Here is a 19,347-nt window from a genome sequence, read left to right on the forward strand (position 1 = left end):
GTTTCCTGACTTTTTAATGATTGTCATTCTAACTGGTGTGAGATGGTATCTCATTGTGGTTTTGAATTGCATTTCTCTGATGGGCAGTGATGATGAGCATTTTTTCATGTGCCTGTTGGCTGTATGCATGTCTTCTTTTGAGAAGTGTCTGTTCATATCCTTTGCCCACTTTTTGATGGGGTTGTTTGTTTTTCTCTTGTAAATTTGATTGAGTTCTTTATAGGTTCTGGATATTAGCCCCTTGTCAGATGAGTAGATTGCAAAAATGTTCCTCCATTCTGTAGGTTGCCTGTTCACTCTGATGGTAGTTTCTTTTGCTGTGCAGAAGCTCTTTAGTTTAATTAGATCCCATTTGTCAATTTTGGCTTTTGTTGCCGTTGCTTTTGGTGTTTTAGACATGAAGTCCTTGCCCATGCCTATCTTCTGAATGGTATTACCTAGGTTTTCTTCTAGGGTTTTTATGGTTTTTAGGTCTCACATTTAAGTCTCTAATCCATCGTGAATTAATTTTCATATAAGGATAAGGAAAGGATCCAGTTTCAGCTTTCTGCTTATGGCTAGCCAATTTTCCCAGCACCATTTATTAAATAGGGAATCCTTTCCCCATTTCTTGTTTTTGTCAGGTTTATCAAAGATCAGATGGCTGTAGATGTGTGGTATTATTTCTGAGGGCTCTGTTCTGTTCCATTGGTCTATACCTCTGTTTTGGTACCAGTAACGTGCTGTTTTGGTTACTGTAGCCTTGAATTATAGTTTGAAGTCAGGTAGCATGATGCCTCCAGCTTTGTTCTTTTAGTTAGGATTGTCTTAGCAATGTGGGGTCTTTTTTGGTTCCATATGAACTTTAAAGCAGTTTTTTCCAATTCTATGAAGAAACTCATTGGTAGCTTAATGGGGATGGCATTGAATCTATAAATTACCTTGGGCAGTATGGCCATTTTCACAATATTGATTCTTCCTATCCATGAGCATGGTATGTTCTTCCATTTGTTTGTGTCCTCTTGATTTCACTGAGCAGTGGTTTGTAGTTCTCCTTGAAGAGGTCCTTTACATCCCTTGTAAGTTGGATTCCTAGGTATTTTATTCTCTTTGAAGCAATTGTGAATGGGAGTTCATTCCTGATTTGGCTCTCTGTTTGTCTGTTACTGGTGTATAAGAATGCTTGTGATTTTTGCACATTGATTTTGTATCCTGAGATTTTACTGAAGTTGCTTATCAGCCTAAGGAGATTTGGGGCTGAGATGATGGGGTTTTCTAAATATACAATCATGTCATCTGCAAACAGGGACAATTTGACTTCTTTTCCTAACTGAATACCCTTGATTTCTTTCTCTTGCCTGATTGCCCTAGCCAGAACTTCCAACACTGTGTTGAATAGGAGTGGTGAGAGAGGGCATCCCTGTCTTGTGCCAGTTTTCAAAGGGAATGCTTCCAGTTTTTGTCCATTCAGTATGATATTAGCTGTGGGTTTGTCATAAATAGCTCTTATTATTTTGAGGTACGTTCCATCAATACCGAATTTATTGAGAGTTTTTAGCATGAAGGGCTGTTAAATTTTGTCAAAGGCCTTTTCTGCATCTATTCAGATAATCATGTGTTTTTTGTCTTTGGTTCTGTTTATATCCTGGATTACACTTATTGATTTGCATATGTTGAACCAGCCTTGCATCCCAGGGATGAGCCCACTTGATCATGGTGGATAAGCGTTTTGATGTGCTGCTGGATTCAGTTTGCCAGTATTTGCATTGATGTTCATCAGAGATATTGGTCTAAAATTCTCTTTTTTTGTTGTATCTCTGTCAGGCTTTGGTATCAGGATGATGTTGGCCTCGTAAAATGAGTTAGGGAGGATTCTCTCTTTTTCTATTGATTTGAATAGTTTCAGAAGGAATGGTACCAACTCCTCCTTGTACCTCTGGTAGAATTCGGCTATGAATCTATCTGGTCCTGGACTTTTTTTGGTTGGTAGGCTATTAATTATTGCCTCAATTTCAGAGCCAGCTGTTGGTCTATTCAGGGGTTCAACTTCTTCCTGGTTTAGTCTTGAGAGAGTGTAAGTGTCCAGGAAATTATCCATTTCTTCTAGGTTTTCTAGTTTATTTGTGTAGAGGTGTTTATAGTATTCTCTGATGGTAGTTTGTATTTCTGTGGGGTTGGGGGTGATATCCCCTTTATCATTTTTTATTGCGTCTATTTGATTCTTCTCTCTTTTCTTCCTTATTAGTCTTCCTAGTGGTCTATCAATTTTGTTGATCTTTTTAAAAATCCAGCTCCTGGATTCATTGATTTTTTTTTGGAGGGTTTTTTGTGTCTCTATCTCCTTCAGTTCTGCTCTGATCTTAGTTATTGCCTTCTGCTAGCTTTTGAATGTGTTTGCTCTTGCTTCTCTAGTTCTTTTATTTGTGATGTTAGGGTGTCAATTTTAGATCTTTCCATCTTTCTCTTGTGGGCATTTAGTGCTATAAATTTCCCTCTACACACTGCTTTAAATGTGTCCCAGAGATTCTGGTATGTTGTATCTTTGTTCTCATTGGTTTCAAAGAGCGTCTTTATTTCTGCTTTCATTTCGTTATGTACCCAAGTCATTCAGGAGCAGGTTGTTCAGTTTCCATGTAGTTGAGCGGTTTTGATTGAGTTTCTTAGTCCTGAGTTCTAGTTGATTGCTCTGTGGTCTGAGAGACAGTTTGTTATAATTTCTGTTCTTTTACATTTGCTGAAGAGTGCTTTACTTCCAACTATGTGGTCAATTTTGGAATAAGTGCGATGTGGTGCTGAGAAGAATGTATATTCTGTTGATTTGGGGTGGAGAGTTCTGTAGATGTCTATTAGGTCCGCTTTGTGCAGAGTTGAGTTCAATTTCTGGATATCCTTGTTAACTTTCTATCTCGTTGATCTGTCTAATGTTGACAGTGGGGTGTTAAAGTCTCCCATTATTATTGTATGGGAGTCTAAGTCTCTTTGTAAGTCTCTAAGGACTTGCTTTTTGAATCTGGGTGCTGCTGTATTGGGTGCATACATATTTAGTATAGTTAACTCTTCCTGATGAATTGACCCCTTTATCATTATGTAAAGGCCTTTGTCTCTTTTGATTTTTGATGGTTTATAGTCTGTTTTGTCAGAGACTAGGATTGCAATCCCTGCTTTTTATTGTTTTCCATTTGCTTGGTAGATCTTCCTCCATCCCTTTATTTTGAGTCTATGTATGTCTCTGCATGTAAGATGGGTCTCCTGAATACAGCAAACTGATGGGTCTTGACTCTTTATCCAATTTGCCAGTCTGTGTCTTTTAATTGGACCATTTATTCCATTGACATTTAAGGTTAATATTGTTATGTGTGAACTTGATCCTGCCATTATGATATTAGCTGGTTATTTTGCTAACTAGTTGATGCAGTTTCTTCCTATCATCGATGGACTTTACATTTTGACATGTTTTGGCAATGGCTGGTACCTGTTGTTCCTTGTCATGTTTAGTGTTTCCTTCAGGATCTCTTGTAGGGCAGGCCTGGTGGTGACAAAATCTTAAGCATTTGCTTGTCTGTAAAGGATTTTATTTCTCCTTCACATCCATTCTTTTTTCAAGGTTTTTAGTTCCTTTGCACTGGTTACATAGTTCCTCCTTTAGCTCTGAGAAGTTTGATCGACTGAAGCCTTCTTCTCTCAACTCATCAAAGTCATTCTCCGCCCAGCTTTGTTCTGTTGCTGGCAATGAGCTGCATTCCTTTGGAGGGGGAGATGTGCTCTGATTTTTTGAATTTCCAGTATTTCTGCACTGCTTTTTCCCCATCTTTGTGGTTTTATCTGCCTCTGGTCTTTGATGATGATGACGTACTGATGGGGTTTTGGTGTGGGTGTCCTTTCTGTTTGTTAGTTTTCCTTCTAACAGTCAGGACCCTCAGCTGTAGGTCTGTTGGAGTTTGCTTGAGGTCCACTCCATACCCTGTTTGCCTGGGTATCAGCAGCAGAGGCTGCAGAAGATAGAATATTGCTGAACAGCGAGTGTTGCTGTCTGATTCTTGCTCTGGAAGCTTTGCCTCAGGGGTATACCCTGCTGTGTGAGGTGTGAGGTGTCGGTCTGCCCCTAGTGGGGGATGTCTCCCAGTTAGGCTACTCAGGGGTCATGGACCCACCTGAGCAGGCAGTCTGTCCATTCTCAGATCTCAGCCTCTGTGCTGGGAGATCCACTGCTCTCTTCAAAGCTGTCAGACAGGGGCATTTACCTCTGCCGAGGTTTCTGCTGCTTTTTGTTTAGCTATGCCCTGTCCCCAGAGGAGGAGTCTATAGAGGCAGGCCGGCCTCCTTGAGCTGTGGTGGGCTCCACCCAATTCGAGCTTCCTGGCGGCTTTGTTTACCTACTTAAGCCTCAGTAATGGCGGGTGCCCCTCCCCCAGCCTCGCTGCCGCCTTGCAGTTAGATCTCAGACTGTTGTGCTAGCAATGAGGGAGGCTCGGTGGGCATGGGACCCTCTGGGCCAGGTGTGGGATATAATCTCCTGGTGTGCCATTTGCTAAGACCCTTGGTAAAGTGCAGTATTAGGGTGGGAGTTACCCAATTTTCCAGGTGTTATGTGTCTCAATTTCCTTTGGCTAGGAAAAGGAATTCCCTTCCCCCTTGTGTTTCCCAGGTGAGGGGATGCCTCGCCCAGCTTCAGCTCTTGCTGGTTGGGTTGCACCCGCAGACCAGCGCCAACTGTCTGACATGCCCCAGTGAGATGAACCCGGTACCTCAGTGAAAATGCAGAAATCATCCGTCTTCTGTGTGGCTCACGCTGGGAGCTGGAGGCTGGGGCTGTTCCTATTCGGCCATCTTGGGTGCCCCCAGCACCATTTATTAAATAGGGAATCCTTTCCCCATTTCTTGTTTTTGTCAGGTTTGTCAAAGATCAGATGGCTGTAGATGTGTGGTATTATTTCTGAGGGCTCTGTTCTGTTCCATTGGCCTATGTCTCTGTTTTGGTACCAGTACTATGCTGTTTTGGTTACTGTAGCCTTGTATTATAGTTTGAAGTCAGGTAGCGTGATGCCTCCAGCTTTGTTCTTTTGGTTTAGGATTGTCTTGGCAATGCGGGGTCTTTTTTGGTTCCATATGAACTTTAAAGCAGTTTTTTCCAAATGAATAGACAATTCTAAAAGAAGATATACAGATGGCCAACAAACATATGAAAAAAATGCTCAACATCACTAATGATCAGGGAGATGTAAATCAAAACCAGAATGTGATACCACCTTACTCCTGCAAGAATGGCCGTAATCAAAAAATCAAAAACTATTAGATGTTGGCCTGGATACAGTGAAGGGAAATGCTTTTACACCGCTGGTAGGAATGTAAACTAGTACAACCACTATGGAAAACAGTGTGGTGATTCCTTAGAGCTAAAAGTAGAACTGCCATTTGATCCAGCAATCCCACTACTGGGTATCTACCCAGAAGAAAAGAAGTCATATGAAAAAGATACTTGCACATGCATGTTTATAGCAGCACAATTTGCAATTGCAAAAACGTGGAACCAATCTGCATGCCCATCAATGAGTAGATAGGGAAACTGTGAATACTACTCAGCCATAAAAAGGAATGAATTAATGGCATTCACAGCAACCTGGATGAGACTGGATACTATTATTCTAAACAAAGTAACTCAGGAATGAAAAAACCAAACATCATATGTTGTCACTCATATGTGGGAGCTAAGCTATGACAATGCAAAGGCATAAGAATAACACAATGGACTTTGGGGACTCAGGGAAAGGTAGGAAATGGGTGAGAGATAAAAGACCACAAATTAGGTGCAGTGTATACTGCTTGGGTGATGGGTGCACCAAAACCTCACAGATCACCACTAAAGAACTTACTCATGTAACCAAACACTACCTGTTCCCCAATAACCTATGGAAATAAAAATTTTTAATAAAAAAAAATAAAAAACAAAGTAATGGAACAGCCTAAAATTGCATATACATGGCAGGAGTTATTGGAATTTGTTGCAGTCATACAAAATATTTATTTTCTTTGTGTTAATATTGGTGTAACCATTTTCGTAGCTCATTTTGATCAATCATGGTAAAATCACCTTGAAAAGGATATACTCTGTCGCCCAGGCTGGAGTGCAGTGGCACCATCTTGGCTCACTGCCTCATGGGTTCAAGCGATCCTCCTGCATCAACCTCCCCAGTAGCTGAGATTACAGGCATGTAACACCACACCTGGCTAATTTTTATATTTTTAGCAGAGACAGGGTTTCACCATGTTGGCCAGGTTGCTCTCAAATTTCTGACCTCAGGTGATCCACCTGCCTCGGCCTCCCAAAGTGTTTGGATTACAGGCATGAACCTCCTGCCCAGCCATTTTGTGTTTGATTTTGTTCTCTGTTTTAAAGAGAAAAAACACTGCAGTTGTAAAGCAGACATCTTCTATGTTCCCCCTCCGAGTCCTATTCCAAGCCCTCCTTCACCAAGGAAATTACTTCTTTGAATTTGGCGTACATATATTCCATATTTCTATTTTAAAATGTGTGTATGTGTATTCTTCAGTATATAGCAGTTTTTTTGACTTGTGTAAATTGATTTGTGCTGTATAAATTTTCTGTACTTGCTTACTCACACAATGTTTGCAAGATCTATTCATATTTCATACATAAAAATATAGATAATTCATTTTCATTGCTGTTCATTGTACCAACATATTACTTCTTCATAATTTACTTTATACTGTTGTTTATTCAGGTTGTGACCAAATTTTTAATATTAATTATTCTGTAATTAATATTTTTATATTGATTTTTCTATATTTTAGATTATTTAGGTAGGATAGTTGCTTACAAGTAGATATGAAAGTTTTTGAGGTGTGAGATTCATATTTGAAAATTTTTCCACAAAAACTACAGTTTATAATCTCAAAACCCATTTATGAGAGTGCTCATCTTATAGCACTTTCACCAGCATTGAATATTCCAAGTTATTCTGGAGTTAATTCACTCATTTTTAATGGAAACAATTGACTTTGTGATTAAATTAAGTAGCATAGAAAAATGTGATCAATGTGTTGGTTGGATGTAAGCCATTTAGTTAAGTTCCAAGATCCACTTTAAAATCATCTATTGATTATGAAATGCTATTGTATCATTTTATGTTGTGATTTTTTCTTCTTTCCAGAAAGGCTACATATGGATCTGCTATGCTTTATCTGTGCTATTAGGAGGTTATTGAAGTTTCCTCTGTAGTACATTTTATTATAACATCCAGTAATAAAAATATCTTTTTTTAGAAATCCAGCATATGCTTTACTTTCTTTATTGGGTATTTGTGATCACCAACTCTCTTCATTATTTTGGAATTTCAATTTTTAGCTCTAAGATGATGTCATCTTTGTAGCCAGAAGACCTGAGCAACTATATCATCTGCAGTTATGCAACCTTCATCAAATTATTCTCATTTTCCCCAGGAAATTGTTATCAGATTCTATATCCGTAAAGTGGAATTATTATCACCTTATTATGTTCTTAAATAGATTAAATGAGATCCTTTAAAATAAAGTAGAAATATAGATTAGAATCAGTGATCTCTTTCCAAGTAGCCATAGATGACTAAATTCCCCAGTAGAACCCAGAATTAGAGAAATTTCAGAGGTATGATTGATCATCTTTCTCTGCCACCTTGCCTGATACAGCCAAGAGAGCAATTTATGCAGCGCATCACAGGTTGCCCAAATCCTTGGAAATCATGAAAGGCCTTATGTTCCCGCAGCGTCCTCCCCAACTTACGCACCAAGATTTTGTACTTTGTATCTTAGCCAACTCTCCCCAGAGTTAAAGTTTGAATTTTGCCATTTTCCAAAACGACTTTAGAAATCTCGAATCCCTAAATTCTACCATAAATTCTAATTTTTCCTTCTTCCACTTTGGTCTGTCCCCTCACTCCTGCTACGCTCCTCTCTGACCTATGGAAACCTGAAGTCTTTTGTTTCTTCTATTTTCTCCTAGACTGTCAATTCCCTTCCTGGCCCAGAAAAAAAGTTATAATTGTTATCATTGATTTGATAAAATCTTTTGATTGCTCTCAGTGATTCCTCTTAAACTTCTTCAGTATGGACCATTCTCCCCAACTGCTGATGTATACAAAATTCTTGTTCCCTTATGTTAACAGATTACCTCATTTCCTACTTCATCAAGAAAATTTGAGGTCTTCAGAAATGCCTCCCTCAACTACCAGCCCTCCTTCCACCATGCCAACTTACACCCATACCATCCCTGCAGTCTTCCCTCCAGTCTGAACGAATGAGGTGCCTCACTTTGATTCAGTGTCAGCCCCTCCCCTTGTGCTGTCAATCTCTCTTCATTGGCCCCTCTTGGAATTTACTCCATTTTTTTTTTTTTTTGGTACCATCTTATCTATCTTTAACCTGCTCCTCTTTGCCAGTGTCTTCATGTCAGCTTTCCTTTCCCTTGACCCCTCAGTTTTTTCATAGCCCCTTAACTTTTCTCCTCTCCTTTCGTTCAGGCTTTATAAAGAATTTCTACCTGTATTGTATCTATTTTCTTCTTATTTATCTTCAACCCACTGTAAGATAGTTATCACCTGAAATGTCTATATTAGTCAGGGTTCTCTAGAGGGACAGAATTAGTAGGATAGATAGATATATAAAGGGGAGTTTATTAAGTAGTATTAACTCACACAATCACAAGGCCCCAAAATAGGCCCTCCGCAAGCTGAGGCACAAGGAAGCCAGTTCAAGTCTCGAAGCTGAAGAACTTGGAGTCCGATGTTCAAGGGCAGGAAGCATCCAGCGTGGGAAAAAGATGTAGGCTGGGAGGCTAAGCCAGTCTACCCTTTTCATGTTTTTCTGCCTGCTTTATATTCGCTGGCAGCTGATTAGATGGTGCCCACCCAGATTGAGGGTGGGTCTGCCCTCTCCAGCCCACTGACTCAAATATTAATCTCCTTTGGCAACACCCTCACAGACACCTCCAACGTCAACACTTTGCATCTTTTAATACGGTCAAGTTCACACTATTAACCGTCACAATGTCTATCACCGAGGTTACTAGTGACCTACTGTTTTTAAAATGGAGTGGATATCCTCGATCTCTTATTTCACTGGACACCTTTCCTGAGTAGGATGCTCTTGTTCACTTCCTTTTTCCTAACACAACTCTATTCATTGGACTCTAGTCACCCTTACACTTCTGGACACCATTCCTTCTTGTTGCTCTGTTTTCAGCCCTCAAGTATTAGTGTCCCTTAAGGTACTGTCCTCAGTCAACTGCACTCTGGTTCCTCTCACATTCCCCATGGAGAGCTCATTCACGTGAGTCTCTACTTCCGTGATACTGCTAAGTTGTATCTCCAGCTGAAACCTATTCTCTAAGCTTCAGTTTTTGATAGCCAGCTGATTCCTGGTAATCTCCACCTATGTCCTCCAGGAACCTGAAGTTAATTATGATCAAAACTGATTTCAGTCTCTCCCATTTATCTGCTTCCACCCCAATACTCTGCATCTCCATTGGTGACATCACCACATGCTGGGAAACTGGAAGACATGTTTGTGCATGACTCACTCTCTCGCCCCCATATCCTGTCACCAAGTCCTACCATTTTTATCTTTTAAATGTTTCCTGAAGCAGCTGCTTTTTATTCCTCATTACTTCTTTCATCCAGCCCTGTTAAGTTTCCTGTTTTTGTTTTTCTTTTTCCAAAAAGGATAGAGTATATATACAGAACACCAATCTGCCAAAATCACTTTCCATTAAAAATATTTTAATTATGCTCCTTCACTTATGCAACAAAGTCTATCTCCTTTAAAAAAATACAAGCTTTGAGTTTCTTGAGGGCAGAGACCATACCATGTACTGTGACTAGTGTAATGCCTAGCACTTAGAAAATGTTTAATTAGATCTTACTTAATGAAGGGTTGAGTAAATTATAGAAGTGCTGTGTATCCTTTCTTCTTATTCATTTTTTCATACAGTGTCACTGTGTGGCAGAGACAATACTATTTGCCAAATAAGCCACATCCTCCCTCTGTATTTCCCAGCCTACCTTGCACTTAGGGTGAGGCCACATAAGTAGTTCTAGACAATGAGCTATAAGCCTAAATGCTGCATGTCACTTGCAGCCCAATATCTTTAAGAGCAGTGGTGAATTTTCCACACTCTCTATTCCCTTTCTTTGGCTCTCCTGACAATCTTGAGATGGTGTCACAACATCATGGGGCAGAAATGCATGCTGAACATACAGTAGTAGGGATAGTGGAAAGTAAGCCTTTTGTGTTAAATCACTGAGATTTCAGTGTTAATTTGTTAAAACAGCATAATCTAATCCACCCTGAATAACAATAATGTTTACTGTTACAAGTTTATACATCAGTCTCTGTCTTACTGTATACATATGAGCTTTTATTGAACCTTGCCCAGTGGGCAGCTCTTTTGCTTCTCCTTACATGTGTATAATGCACAGGTAAAAAATAAAAAATAAAAAAAAAAAGAAAGAAAAAAAAAACTGGGAGGCTGAGGCAGGTGGATCACCTGAAGTCAAGAGTTTGAGAACAGCCTGGCCAACATGGTAAAACCCCGTCTCTACTAAAAATACAAAAATTAGCCAGGCGTGGTGGCCTGTGCCTGTAGTCCCAGCTACTCGGGAGGCTGAGGCAGGAGAATCACTTGAACCCAGGAGGTAGAGGTTGCAGTGAGCTGAGATCACACCATTGCAGTTCAGCCTGGGTGACAGAGTGAGACTCTATTAGAGAGGAGAGGAGGGGAAGGAAGGGGAGGGGAGGGAAAAAAAGGGGAAGAGAGGGGAGGGGAGGGGAGCCACACATAACTGATATTTTCCAACTCACCTGCCTGTTGCTAGCCGGCCCTCTGCCTCAAAACCTCTGAATATCAGAGTGTGCTCCCTGCACATGATTTGTATTTTCCATCCTTGCTCAGCCTGACATATAGGCAGAGCAGTTCATTGCCTATTCCCTGTGATCTAAGTGAGAGCAGAAGTATTTTTCTACATGCTCACACACACACACACACATCCTCCATACTACCTCATGGATGCCTTTGATTTCGCAGCAGAATGCCATGTCTCTAAATTTCAAACCTTGTTATTAAGGAAACTTCTCCCAAGAATCGTACCATGTTCTATTGCAAGCACAGGCTAAAGGAATCAGAGCTATCTCCAAAGTAGATCTGGAAGTCTTAAGCCCTCCTAATTTGTTAAGGATGTATAGATAACCTCCACTGACCTACAATTACTAATATTCTCATGGTAACTTTGATATAATTCCATTCTTTTCTACAAGTATTCTACAAAATGCACTGCTTTTGTATTTGGAACCTAACTAGGTTCCAAATTTCATTGAACAGATTTATATTTTGTTGTTTCAGTAATAATTCTTTCAGTTAGAAAAAAAAAACCAAAAAAACAGAAAATCTGCCTTCCAGGCTTATATAATCTTACCAGGATCTATCCTTTAGCTCTACTTTCTGTAGAAATGCTCCATCCTCATACAGGCTCTCTTTTTGTCATGCTTGAAGTTCACAGAGCCGCACCCTTTCAGTTTCATATCCGGCAGAGAAAAGCAAAAGTGTTTTCCCCAGAAGTCACAAAGATTCATTGCTTTGTTTGTGTTCTGAATGGGCCATGTTCCCATCCCTGGACCAATCTTTGTGGCCAGGTAGATACAATGCAGTAGTTAGCTGAGGCCTTAATCATCTCTCGAAGTGGTAAACAAACAAACAAACAAAAAAGGAATGGGCTTCAAAGGAAGCACAAGGCCTAAGAATAGGGAAGGGAATAATTTCTGGAGAGAAATTAGGCTACCAGAAGGAAGGTTATGATGTTGGCAGCAATAGCAACCTCTATTCTCTCTATACAGTCTGCTGCCTGGAGTTAGAATTTAGAGACAGCATCTAGTTAGAGAAAAAAAAGTGTTTCTTTATATACTACATGTTACACTTTGATCATATTCTCTCTGTCCCGTCTCTGAACTTTTACAAAAACATATTCTAAAGTATTTTCCTATATGCTGCCTTGTGTTTTAGTTATTTATAAATATTTCTCTCCCCTAGATCTAGATATAAATCATCAGCTATTTCAAGGCAAGTACTGGGGTTTATATGACCGTGCATTCTGCATTGTGCATTACATGTAGTAGGCATCCCCGACTATTCAACAAATAATTATTCATTGACAAAATGAAAGGATTAAAAGTCCATGGGTCTTCAGGTGGTAGCTTGGGGACTGATTTTTTAAAAGTCGCTGGGTCTTACTCATCTTACTCATAGTATTAGGTTGGTGCAAACATAATTGCAGTTTTTTTGTCATTGAAAGTAATGGCAAAACCGCAATTACATTTGCACCAGCCCAATATTATCTCATCACAGTTCTGTAACTCCTGTGTGTGCATGGATGTTTGTGTGTGAGGTACTAATAGACACACAGTAAGAAGCTACTATGTGCCCATGGTAAGCAACAGGGATATGAGGATATAGTGATTACAAAACAAACATTCCCCAGGTCTTCAAAAGTTTGTACTCTAGTGACAAAGACAGATGCTTATCAAATAGAGTGTAATCAATGCTCCAAAGAATAATTATAAGGTATTCAGGCAGAATGTATGTGAGTAATAGATCTTCAATTTTATTATTATTGTTCTAACTGATTCCAGATCAATTCCGAATTGGCTATGTCAGGGAATACCAGTTTGGCTAGAGGTCAATTAAAGGTGGAATTTCTTAGATGTTTAACACTAGATTCCCAAGTAAAAGCTCAAGATCCAAGAAATTACATCTTATATTTGTGATAAGTAAAAACTAATTTAATTTTCTTTTCCTCTCTCCTTCCTCCTACCTCTCTCCCAGCCTGAAGTTCTGGATCAAATACAAAATTTGAGGGAGTTATGGATGGATAATAATGCATTACAAGTGTTACCTGGGGTATGTAAGTTTTTATTCTACCATGTTGTCTAATATTTATGTTATACATTTGTTGTGTTTGATCATAATCTCAACTCTTAAATGTCAGTGTTTGTATTTCAAACTAAAATAACACTCATTAGGAGTGTTCAGTCACCCAGTGTTTTCATCATTTTTTTTTTTTTTTAGTATTTTATGTATCTTTTTGTGAGTGTTATAGGTGTATGTTATAGTGAGTGTTATAGGTGTATAGAAAGATTTTTCTTATTCCCTTTGGAGTATATTTGTCATCTGTTCCCACATTTACTGTTCTTTAAAAGCCGAAATAATTTATAGTTATATTTTTAAAAAGCAAAATACTATATATAATACCAAGTTTTATTTTTACAAAATCAACTTTATTCTTACAGGTAACTAGACAATGATTTTTATTCATTTTATTAGAGCTCTTTTACAAAGCAAAAATCTCTCTCAGTTCAGGTGATTTTCAATAGAACCCATGTGAATTTTTGAAAATGGCAAGGATCATACAGTATTAAAAACAGAAAGTTAAACCAAAGACAAATTTTTTCCTCGACTAAAGGCCAGCCCAGTAGTATCTCCTGAGTATCCTGAGTATAGGTTTACCAGTCAACTCATTGAGTGTGATTATTCCTACTTTTTCCATCTAACAAAAGAATGTTCTCATAAAACACTGCCCCTTGCCACTTGCATACACACACACACTGAGAGAGAGAGAGAGAGAGAGAGAGCGCAAACACAAGTCTCCCTATTGTTTTGTACAACTCCAGACTCCTGGCATTGGTCTAAGTAGGCATAGCAGGTGAATATGTAATAAACCTTCAGCCAACACAGAGGTTTAGATGTGTATTCTCAAAACCAGTTTTCTTTCTTTTTTGAATTGACATTAAAAATTACTTAAAATGACAGCAAAACCAACAAGAACAAGACATTTATTCTATCTTTGAACAAGCATAAGACCACATAAAGGAGAAAATCTGAAACAAAGATTATGGAAAAATAATTAATGCTCTTATGAAAAGATACATTTATACCATCACAGACACAAAACAGAAAAATATGCACATCTATTATTCACTGATTTATTTAAAAATCATGTACCAATAAAGCTCTATGAAACAGAAACTATGCTAATGTCAGGGTTACAAAGATAATATATTCAATCACCTTGAATATATTTGTTTGAGAAGCTCACGCATGGCAGGATAAACTGATCTGGATTTCACTACTCATAGCAGAGCCTGATTTGTGCTATAGTCAAGGTATGTACAAATCCTGAGGCAACACAGGTAAGACACTTACCAATCCCTGTGCAAAGATTGAAGAATCAGAATGTATGCCTAGCTGAAAGTTTATACCTCTTCTTCAATATATTTATTTGTTAAAAATTACATAGCATTTACCACGGGCTAGGCATTCTCTCTCTGTTTTACAAATATTGATTCATTGAATCCCTACGACAACCCTATGAAGTAAGTTCTACTACCATCCCCATTTTATAGATGAGGAAACTAAAACACAAAAAAGTAACTGACCCAAGATAACACAGCCAGTAAATGGTGGAGCTGTAATTCAAACCAGCGCCAGAGGCTGCTGTTGACTGTAAAGCTCCCAAAGGCTCTCTATGGAACCAATAGAAGGTACAAATGAGAATTTTACTTTTCACAATGTTTACGTTCCCAAAATCCGCTGTGCAAATCAACTCACATGCCAAATTTCTCAATAAGTTTGTTATTTAAGTGAAAAGGCAAGGATGAAATCTTCATAAAGCATATAATGCTGCCTAATTTGTCTGTCTCGAGAGTAGAGTTTTCATATGTACTGCTAGCTTTATATAGATACCCTACTTTATTTTGTGTACTTGCACTTGGTATTTTCTTATACGCTGTGTGGGAATACTCTACACCTCCCTGCCTGAAATAGCCATGGCTTTCTGGATGTTGGTGCTGGCAAAGAATTGCTTTTCAGTTACGCTAAAATACTTGACTTTGAATGGTTCATCTTGAGCGCGGTCTCCAGCCTATGTCTGTCAGTTTCACAGAATAATTAAAACATTTAATATCATTAGCCATGGGGAAAAGAAACACATTCACTTTTTTCTTAGTTCATGTGTCATAATAAAGTTAATATACTTTGTGAATACTTTTGAATAGTCTGGGCTATTATTTTCCACTGTGTTTTTCACAAATCAAAGAAGCAAATAGCTAATGATCAAATATTTAGTCTTTTAACTAGTTCTATCTTGTGACCATCAATCTAAGGTTAATCACCAAAATATGGACTAAACCATGTATTGAATTCACATTTATTTTAAACAAACTCCAGTATCTTCTTTTTTTTTTTTTTTTTATTAACTTAAGTTCTAGGGTACATGTGCATAACGTGCAGATTTTACATATGTAACTTATGCCATGTTGGTGTGCTGCACCCATCAACTCGTCAGCACCATCAATTCATCATTTATATCATGTATAACTCCCCAATGCAATCCCTCCCTCCTCCCCCCTCCCCATGATAGGCCCCAGTGTGTGATGTTCCCCTTCCCGAGTCTGAGTGATCTCATTGTTCAGTTCCCACCTATGAGTGAGAACATGTGGTTTTGTTTTCTCTTCTTGTGATAGTTTGCTAAGATGATGGTTTCCAGCTGCATCCATGTCCCTACAAAGGACGCAAACTCATCCTTTTTTATGGCTGCATAGTATTCCATGGTGTATATGTGCCACATTTTCTTAATCCAGTCTGTCACAGATGGACATTTGGGTTGATTCCAAGTCTTTGCTATTGTGAATAGTGCCGCAATAAACATACGTGTGCATGTGTCTTTGTAGTAGAATAATTTATAATCCTTTGGGTATATACCCAGTAGTGGGATGGCTGGGTCATATGGTACATCTAGTTCTAGATCCTTGAGGAATCGCCATACTGTTTTCCATAATGGTTGAACTAGTTTACAATCCCACCAACAGTGTAAAAGTGTTCCTATTTCTCCACATCCTCTCCAACACCTGTTGTTTCCTGACTTCTTAATGATTGCCATTCTAACTGGTGGAGATGGTATCTCATTGTGGTTTTGATTTGCATTTCTCTGATGGCGAGTGATGATGAGCATTTTTTCATGTGTCTGTTGGCTGTATGGATGTCTTCTTTTGAGAAATGTCTGTTCATATCCTTTCCCCACTTTTTGATGGGGTTGTTGTTTTTTTTTGTTATTTGTTTGAGTTCTTTGTAGATTCTGGATATTAGCCTTTGTCAGATGAGTAGGTTGCAAAAATTTTCTCCCATTCTGTAGGTTGCCTGTTCACTCTGATGGTAGTTTCTTTTGCTGTGCAGAAGCTCTTTAGTTTAATTAGATCCCATTTGTCAATTTTGGCTTTTGCTGCCGTTGCTTTTGGTGTTTTAGACATGAAGTCCTGCCCATGCCTATGTCCTGAATGGTACTACCTAGATTTTCTTCTAGGGTTTTTATGGTATTAGGTCTAACATTTAAGTCTCTAATCCATCTTGAATTAATCTTCTATAAGGAGTAAGGAAAGGATCCAGTTTCAGCTTTCTACTTATGGCTAGCCAATTTTCCCAGCACCATTTATTAAATAGGGAATCCTTTCCCCATTTCTTGTTTTTGTCAGGTTTTCAAAGATCAGATGGCTGTAGATGTGTGGTATTATTTCTGAGGGCTCTGTTCTGTTCCATTGGTCTATATCTCTGTTTTGGTACCAGTAATGCTGTTTTGGTTACTGTAGCCTTGTAGTATAGTTTGAAGTCAGGTAGCGTGATGCCTCCAGCTTTGTCCTTTTGACTTAGGATTGTCTTGGCAATGCGGGCTCTTTTTTGGTTCCATATGAACTTTAAAGCAGTTTTTTTCCAATTCTGTGAAGAAACTCATTGGTAGCTTGATGGGATGGCATTGAATCTATAAATAACCTTGGGCAGTATGGCCATTTTCACGATATTGATTCTTCCTATCCATGAGCATGGTATGTTCTTCCATTTGTTTGTGTCCTCTTTGATTTCACTGAGCAGTGGTTTGTAGTTCTCCTTGAAGAGGTCCTTGACATCCCTTGTAAGCTGGATTCCTAGGTATTTTATTCTCTTTGAAGCATTGTGAATGGGAGTTCATTCCTGATTTGGCTCTCTGTTTGTCTGTTACTGGTGTATAAGAATGCTTGTGATTTTTGCACATTAATTTTGTATCCTGAGACTTTGCTGAAGTTCTTATCAGCTTAAGGAGATTTTGGGCTGAGACGATGGGGTTTTCTAAATATACAATCATGTCATCTGCAAACAGGGACAATTTGACTTCTTCTTTTCCTAACTGGATACCCTTGATTTCTTTCTCTTGCCTGATTGCCCTAGCCAGAACTTCCAACACTATGTTGAATAGGAGTGGTGAGAGAGGGCATCCCTGTCTTGTGCCAGTTTTCAAAGGGAATTTTTCCAGTTTTTGCCCATTCAGTATGATATTAGCTGTGGGTTTGTCATAAATAGCTCTTATTATTTTGAGGTACGTTCCATCAATACCGAATTTATTGAGCGTTTTTAGCATGAAGAGCTGTTGAATTTTGTCAAAAGCCTTTTCTGCATCTATTGAGATAATCATGTGGTTCTTGTCTCTGGTTCTGTTTATATGCTGGAATACATTTATTGATTTGCGAATGTTGAACCAGCCTTGCATCCCAGGGATGAAGCCCACTTGATCATGGTGGATAAGCTTTTTGATGTGCTGCTGAATCCGGTTTGCCAGTATTTTATTGAGAATTTTTGCATCGATGTTCATCAGGGATATTGGTCTAAAATTCTCTTTTTTTGTTGTGTCTCTGCCAGGCTTTGGTATCAGGATGATGTTGGCCTCATAAAATGAGTTAGGAGGATTCCCTCTTTTTCTATTGATTGGAATAGTTTCAGAAGGACTGGTACCAGCTCCTCCTTGTACCTCTGGTAGAATTCAGCTGTGAATCCATCTGGTCCTAGACTTTTTTTGGGGGTAGGCTATTAATTGTTGCCTCAATTTCAGAGCCTGCTATTGGTCTATTCAGGGATTCAACTTCTTCCTGGTTTAGTCTTGGGAGAGTGTAAGTGTCCAGGAAATTATCCATTTCTTCTAGATTTTCTAGTTGATTTGCGTAGAGGCGTTTATAGTATTCTCTGATGGTAGTTTGTATTTCTGTGGGGTCAGTGGTGATATCCCCTTTATCATTTTTATTGCGTCTATTTGATTCCTCTCTCTTTTCTTCTTTATTAGTCTTGCTAGTGGTCTGTCAATTTTGTTGATCTTTTCAAAAAACCAACTCCTGGATTCATTGATTTTTTGGAGGTTTTTTGTGTCTCTATCTCCTTCAGTTCTGCTCTGATCTTAGTTATTTCTTGCCTTCTGCTAGCTTTTGAATGTGTTTGCTCTTGCCTCTCTAGTTCTTTTATTGTGATGTTAGAGTGTCAATTTTAGATCTTTCCTGCTTTCTCTTGTGGGCATTTAGTGCTATATTTCCCTCTACACACTGCTTTAAATGTGTCCCAGAGATTCTGATATGTTGTATCTTTGTTCTCATTGGTTTCAAAGAACATCTTTATTTCTGCTTTCATTCCTTATGTACCCAGTAGTCATTCAGGAGCAGGTTGTTCAGTTTCCATGTAGTTGAGTGGTTTTGATTGAGTTTCTTAGTCCTGAGTTCTAGTTTGATTGCACTGTGGTCTGAGAGACAGTTTGTTATAATATCTGTTCTTTGACATTTGCTGAGGAGTGCTTTACTTCTAATTATGTGGTCAATTTTGGAATAAGTGCGATGTGGTGCTGAGAAGAATGTATATTCTGTTGATTTGGGGTGGAGAGTTCTATAGATGTCTATTAGGTCTGCTTGCTGCAGAGATTAGTTCAATTCCTGGATATCCTTGTTAACTTTCTGTCTCGTTGATCTGTCTAATGTTGACAGTGGAGTGTTGAAGTCTCCCATTATTATTGTATGGGAGTCTAAGTCTCTTTGTAAGTCTCTAAGGACTTGCTTGATGAATCTGGGTGCTCCTGTATTGGGTGCATATATATTTAGGATAGTTAGCTCTTCCTGTTGAATTGATCCCTTTACCATTATGCAATGGCCTTCTTTGTCTCTTTTGATCTTTGGTGGTTTAAAGTCTGTTTTATCAGAGACTAGGATTGCAACCCCTGCTTTTTTTTGTTCTCCATTTGCTTGGTAGATCTTCCTCCATCCCTTTATTTTGAGCCTATGTATGTCTCTGCATGTGAGATGGGTCTCCTGAATACCGCAGACTGATGGGTCTTGACTCTTTATCCAGTTTGCCAGTCTGTGTCTTTTAATTGGAGCATTTAGTCCCTTTACATTTAAGGTTAATATTGTTATGTGTGAACTTGATCCTGTCATTATGATATTAACTGGTTATTTTGCTCGTTAGTTGATGCAGTTTCTTCCTATCATCGA

At 38.7% G+C, this 19,347-nt stretch overlaps 1 protein-coding gene across 1 annotated transcript in view; it reads left to right on the forward strand.

The window, feature by feature from the left end:
* LRRC7 (leucine rich repeat containing 7) overlaps window positions 1-19,347 on the forward strand; it is a 586,898-nt gene that overhangs the window by 405,882 nt on the left and 161,669 nt on the right. The window contains exon 9 of the mRNA XM_033228849.1: window positions 12,845-12,919. Within this exon, the coding sequence (XP_033084740.1) occupies window positions 12,845-12,919 (75 nt within the window). The remainder of the gene's footprint in view (window positions 1-12,844; window positions 12,920-19,347) is intronic.

Source organism: Trachypithecus francoisi, unplaced genomic scaffold (genome assembly GCF_009764315.1).
Source record: "Trachypithecus francoisi isolate TF-2019V2 unplaced genomic scaffold, Tfra_2.0 Lachesis_group12, whole genome shotgun sequence".
Taxonomy (NCBI): domain Eukaryota; kingdom Metazoa; phylum Chordata; class Mammalia; order Primates; family Cercopithecidae; genus Trachypithecus; species Trachypithecus francoisi.